The 6,000-nt window shown below is 56.3% G+C and overlaps 1 protein-coding gene across 2 annotated transcripts in view; it reads right to left on the bottom strand.

Annotated features, from left to right (window-relative positions):
* KIAA0513 (KIAA0513 ortholog) overlaps positions 1 to 6,000 on the bottom strand; it is a 60,071-nt gene continuing 54,071 nt past the window's right edge. For both annotated transcript variants that reach the window (XM_090259424.1, XM_090259425.1), the window contains 3 exons: positions 3,240 to 3,320; positions 2,704 to 2,798; positions 1 to 1,667 (listed from right to left, as the gene is read on the bottom strand). In XM_090259424.1, the coding sequence (XP_090115550.1) occupies positions 1,618 to 1,667; positions 2,704 to 2,798; positions 3,240 to 3,320 (226 nt within the window). In that variant the 3' untranslated portion in view covers positions 1 to 1,617. The remainder of the gene's footprint in view (positions 1,668 to 2,703; positions 2,799 to 3,239; positions 3,321 to 6,000) is intronic.

Raw genomic sequence — 6,000 nt, 5'->3', positions numbered from 1 at the left:
CACACACACACAGTAATAAAAAATGAGCCAGGTTTCTGAAGCCCCGCTCCCCAGCTCTTTTGGCGGGTGACATTTCACACCACCCACTCAGACTGTGCCATGTTTCACAGCGCCTGTCTTATGATTATCCAGGTGTGCGTTCAATGGTTCAACCAACACCTGCTCTTTTCTGGAACATTCCAGGGAGGCATTCTGCCAGGGAACCCTTTTGAGCACTGGCTGGATAAGTGACTGCCAGGTATGTATTTGCTGTGCTCAGTAGGAGACAGTAATGTAAAGCGATTTCGAGCTGGAGGAGGTAGTAGGGCAGATAGGACAGGAGGATACAGAGAGAGCCCCACAAGCCTATTTCAAGGTCAGGGCCCGAGAGAGAAGGGCGGGAGGCAGAGGGGACCAGACTGACATATTTACACCGCAGGAGCCAGCATGCTGAATGCCTGCAGGTCAGACTTCAGCTTCCCTGGGCTGGTCTGCTGGGCCTGATACAAACTCAGGGAGAAGAGCCACGCTCCCCAGGCACCGGACGTGCGGTGACGGGGCATCGGCAGAGTCTGCAGGGAAAAGCTCCAGAGGGCTTGGGCTGCAGCAGGTAAAGGAGCCTCCCCGAGGCTGCCAGGGGAGGAGGGCCCAACACCCCGAAGCCGCGCCCCTGAAGGGCCTCGCACAACCGCCACCAGGAGCGCCTGTATCCAGCTGTCTGTAAAACTGACCCAGATTTTTCTGTTTTTTCTGAAATCAAGAGCAGCACTGTTTGCTTTTAGAAAGGGGGGTTGTCTTGCAGCCACTGAAGAAACCTCTTCTCTGCGCTGTTTGCAGGGACAGATGCCAATGCTCCTCCCGCGGAGCGAGAGGCAGGGCTCTCCCTGCTGCGGAAAGAAGCTGCCTGCTGACGGGACATCCTGACCAGTGTGCCGCAGACACCTCTGCGCTCCACGGCAGCGACGTCTCCAGGGTGCTCCACGCCACTGACTGTGGCCAGGCCCTCGCTCTCCCTCCATCAGGAGGCGTTTCTCTCCTCCCCAAGGTTGCCGTGACCCTAGTTCCTGTCACATGGAGCAGGGAGCCAGGAAAAAGCCAGCACCAGCCATGGCCCAACACTGAGTGGGCCTACTGCCCCCACTGTTTGGCAGCAGCCCTGACAGTGGGAGTTCGCCCTGTCCCAGGTCTGAAGGGGAAGGTCCCAGATCATCATCCATGAAGTCCCATGTCACTGGTGCATGCCGGCTCATGGCTGCCCTTATCCACATTCCCACGTGCACCTCAGCCTCTCTCCCCTGCAGGACGCTACGGGCAGACACTGCCCTGTGCCTGCCCTGGCTTCCGTCCCATTCCTTCAGTTCCTGACACTTGGGAGTATGGACGGTCACCTCATGCTAGCCACCTAATCCCAGGGACACTTTGGCATGTGAATGGGGGAGTAGACACAGGCAGAGGGAAGGTGGAGAGGACAGGCAACCGGAGTCTTCTAACCGCTAGTTCTGGGGCAGCACGGAGTGGCTCTGGGTGCTGCCGATGTCATGCAGGGTCATCGGGTAGGGCAACAGCCAGTCGCTGGCCCAGGAGAGCGGTGTGTACCCTCAGTCCTCCTGGAAAATGCTGTGGGTGACCTCCCGTGGCCTACTCAGTGGCCATCTGCTCGATGTGGTCGCTCAGCAGCTTGTATTGCTCTGGAAGAGAGAACCATGTTATTTGGGAGAGGAAAGATGGTGGCACAGACTGGGGCAGGGACAAACCAGGACTGCCTCAGGAGCAGTGAGCACAGGCTTCTGCTAGTGTGTGGGGACGGAGCCCCTGGCATACATCAGGCATGGACGTGCACCAGGAAGTGGGCTCCTTGGAATGGGGGAGCCTCGTTATATGGAAACAATAATGCCAAGGATGGTCCCGCAGGCCCTCTAGGCTTAGGCTAGGGGAAGGCACAGTGTGGGCAGATGAATTGTGTCACAGGAGCCAGGCCTGGGTCCCAGGGATCACACGGCAGGAGAGGGGACAGTGTTCTTGAACTTTGATGGTGTGGTGGGTGCCTCTAACACCCACCCTCCCACCTTCTGAGGCCACTCTCCTGTAGCTCTTTTATTTCAATGCAGGATGAAGTTGTCATTTTAAAATATCGGTCAATCCAAATATACATTTAAGGGAAAGGCTCTGGAGGACCTGAAGAAGTGTTATTTGTAGCAAGTGGTGTGGTGCACGAAGGTGGGCTCCGCTGTAGCTTAGGGGAGCTCACATCAGCAACGTATCCCCTTTTGTTACAGAAGCCAGATTGGGTAAATCTCAAAACCCCCTTTCTGCCTTCCCTTCCTCCCCCACCCCTCTCATGGCCGTGTGGATGAAGAAACAAAGGGAGGCCATACAGTGGCCATTTAGAAGGAGGGGCAACTCGTGGTGAGTTTGACCATTTTCAAGTTCAGAGTCTGAGCTCAAAGTTACACCTTTACCTTTGTCCCTGACCACGAACACTGAGCTGGCCAGCTCCCCCTACCCCTGGCAAACCCTTCCCAGCAGAAATGGATTTCCAAAAAGCAGAAGAAGCATCTCGTGCATTTAAGTGGACAGAAACAGGGGAGGGGTGACCTAACCAGAGAGTTTGATGTCATATTTCTCATTAAAATAGGGACAATCCTTTGAGCAGAGAGGACGTGCTGGTCCGCAGAGCAGCTGTTCCGGACACGCCAGCCCTGCCCACCTCTGGCTGTGACTCACCTTCATCCAGGTTGCCGATCACAGCCTGCTTCTTCAGGAAGTCATTGCACAGCTTCTTGGTCAGCCCGAAGGCCAGCATGTTGTGAGTGAACGTGCTGCAGGGAGAAACACGCGTGAGCCAGCGCCCCTCCTGCCGCCCTGGGGACAGGGAGCTGGGACCTGGAGGCCCAGCGCATACCCTGCCCAGAATTGCCAGACAAAAGTTAAAAATAAATGGTCCCTTTGTCAGGCAGCCCACACGCTCACTGCGAAACTGCCTGCTACCAGGTGTGGGCCTCGCGGGCAGATGAATTAGGAACTGGGATCCAGGCCAATGTAATGAATCACATGTTCTGAGCCATTTAAGGCTTCACAGTTGTAGCGACACCGTGTCACAGATGTGTGACGTCGTGAGGTAGGAGTATCCTCACCACATCTGGGTGCCAGTGTCAGCGCCTCTGCCCGCGTTACTGGGGGTGACATGGGTGTGGCCCCCCAATCCACCCCACTCCCTCTGGGTCATGAGAGGCGGGGGTGTCGGCCCCCAGTGCTCCTACCCCAGCTGCCCGAACGTGATGTTCTCGTTGAACCGGAGGCTGTCGTCACGCTCCTCCTGGGTCATGTGGCACCACTTCTCCCTGCAAGCACAGGGGACCGGAGAGGGTGTTCAGAGTGCCGCTGAGTCCCCAGTCACGCACCCCTCCCCTGCCCTGTCCTACGGATGTCAGCGGTCCCCGAGCACGGCCTTCCTCACGCAGGAGCACTTGCTTGGCTTTTACAGGAAGCCCGCCAGAGTTCCGACACTCCGCCTGAGGGGCCCATGCACCCTTATTTATTATTTACATCGTCTTTCCTAAGGTGAGGAGAGCCGGGAGCTCATGCGCTTCCTACCACTGGAGATGATGAGTGCTTAGTGTTGCCTAGAACATTCTCTAGGTGATAAGGATGCTACCCCATGTCCTTCTTTACGGTTCGAGGATGGGAGATCACAGCCCCATTGTACAGCAGAGAGACCTGCAGAGGAAAGGACCCCGTGGCAGCCCGTGGGGAGTGGACATCCAGATCGCGGTGAGGAGGCTCTCAGGCGTGAGCTGCAGCCCCTGGCCTCGCTGGCGGAGATGGGCCTGACTTGCTGGTGAGGGAAGGGTCTGCTGCAGGTGACAGCGCCCGGGAGGCCCAGGGAGCAGGGAGGCGAGAAGGGCCCTTTGCCACACTGTCCCGTCAGGCAGCCTGGGCCGGCCACTGTCTGCCCTCAGCTTTCTGACAGCTGACTCTGCCTCTCCACCCCTCCACCCTCACAGCACGGGGACCAGACTCAGGTTCTCCCTTCACACTCCAGGGAACCGTGACCTGTGCTCACCATGAAGACGGCACAAAGCCTCCAACACAGAGTGTGAAGCCCCCCCAAGAAAGGGACACGGTCTGTGTGGCTTTGCGAGTGGGACTGAGAACAGATTTGCCTGCCTGTTTTCCACGGGGAAACAGTAGTGAGCACAGGGGCTGGCAAGGGGAGGGTGTCCCCATGAGTGATATTAACTCTGTGTTCCTGCGTGGGAGCCGTCTCCATTGGCCCACTGCAGTGAACTGTCTCCCCCTCTCCTTGTCCCCAGTGGACGGGTGACTGTCCCACCCCATACTACTTCACCCCCCCTCCGCCCCCATTGCCTTTCTGAGACGTGTGCTACTTGCAGGAGATGCAGATGGTGAGGAGAAGTCATTTTAGCCTATTTCCCTTAAAAATTAAACTCTGGAGGACGAGTCTGACTCAAACAAGATTAAGAGAAAGATCAAAGGAAAGGGAGAGAGGAGGCAGTATGAGGGACGAGGGGCTGGGATAATGGAGAAGCCAGAGGAAGAGAAACAGAACCGAGAACACCAGCACCGGACTCCCCCCTCCGGGCCTGGGGCACCCCGCTGCCGCTGCTGCAGCTCAGCTGGAGCGCACGGCCATCAGGGACGCGACGGAGGCGAGGAGAGGGCAGCTCCCAGTCTCCTCATGCCGACGACAGGACACCATGAAGACACCCAGCTACCATACTGATCCCACCAGTGGTCACCCTTGGGATTGTCCCGGCACAGAGACCCCCGTGCCACCACCGGGCCCACTGGGCACAGCTGCGCAGTGCACCCCACACAGCCCCAGACCCCGACTCCACTCCTCCTGACCCAGGTGAGAGGGTGATTCTTCTCACTGTGACCAGGGGCAGAACAGGGACCGTTCATCTAACCTCGGGTGACAGAGGCGGAAGGTCATTAGCAATCAGTCAATCAGGTGATGCCTACAGTCAAATCAACTCCTTTCAATGGAGTCCAACACCCGATACCAGTCAAGGTCTAAAACTCACAGCGGGCGGGGCATGTGTCTAGACAGCTGCAGTGGGAATCTGGATGTGACCATCAGCTTGAAGAAGGGGAAGCCTGTCCAGGCTGGGGGCTGGGTGACTTGGTTGGTTGGAGTGTCGTCCCGTGCACCAAAAGGTGGCAGGTTCAATCCCCAGTCAGGGCATGTGCAAGAGGCAACTGATTGATGTTTCTCTCTCACATCAGTGTTCCTCCCTCTCTCTCTCTTCGTCCCTTCTCCCCTCTCTAAAATCTATAAAAACATATCCTCAGGTGAGGATTACAAAAAAGAATGGGAAGCCTTACGAAATGGAGATGCTTGTACCTCTGAGAAAAGAGAGGACCCCGAAGGCACTGCCAGCAGTTTACTGGTGAGGAGAAATCATGATGGAGGCATGAAGTTGCGCTCGAGTCAGAGCCACCCCTCCTGCCCCCAGTCTCCAAGCAACACCTGCCCCTCTTCTGGGCAGGGCCTGGGTGCGTCATGGGGCAGGTCCGAGATGTGCATGGTCAGACCACACCAGCTCAGGTGAGAAGACCTGGAAGGCCCAGAGGCTGGCCTCTACTCTTGGGCTTGGCACTGACCGCTGGGAGGCCACAGTGCGTGGCATCGGCTATGATGCTAAGAGGCCTCACTCTGGGAGGGTTGGTTCACCACCCTCACCCAGAGAGGCTGTAGGAACTCAGGAGCTTTCTATGAAAGGAGATACTGGTCATGCCTAAATGCTCCTTTTAGAGCATAGTAAGGCTGCATAAGAAATTAGATTTCTCAAACGATAAGCACTAAAAAGGTATCACTGACTAAGGGAAGCATGTTTGGGGAAATTTCCACGGTGGGAAAAATCATTGTATCGGGAATGATCATTTGAATAGTCAGGCCTTTAACTCTAAAAATATATTCTAAAAGATGTCCAACAAATACAAAGTTCAAACAGTAAGAGTCAGACTCCCCACAGTAGACTGCCAGGAAATAGCCCA

The sequence above is a fragment of the Furipterus horrens genome, unplaced genomic scaffold (genome assembly GCF_987537825.1).
Source record: "Furipterus horrens unplaced genomic scaffold, mFurHor1.1.pri manual_scaffold_13, whole genome shotgun sequence".
Classification (NCBI taxonomy): Eukaryota; Metazoa; Chordata; class Mammalia; order Chiroptera; family Furipteridae; genus Furipterus; species Furipterus horrens.
Note: the sequence above shows the minus strand (reverse complement) of the source record. Positions and strands in the feature narration are given on the sequence as shown.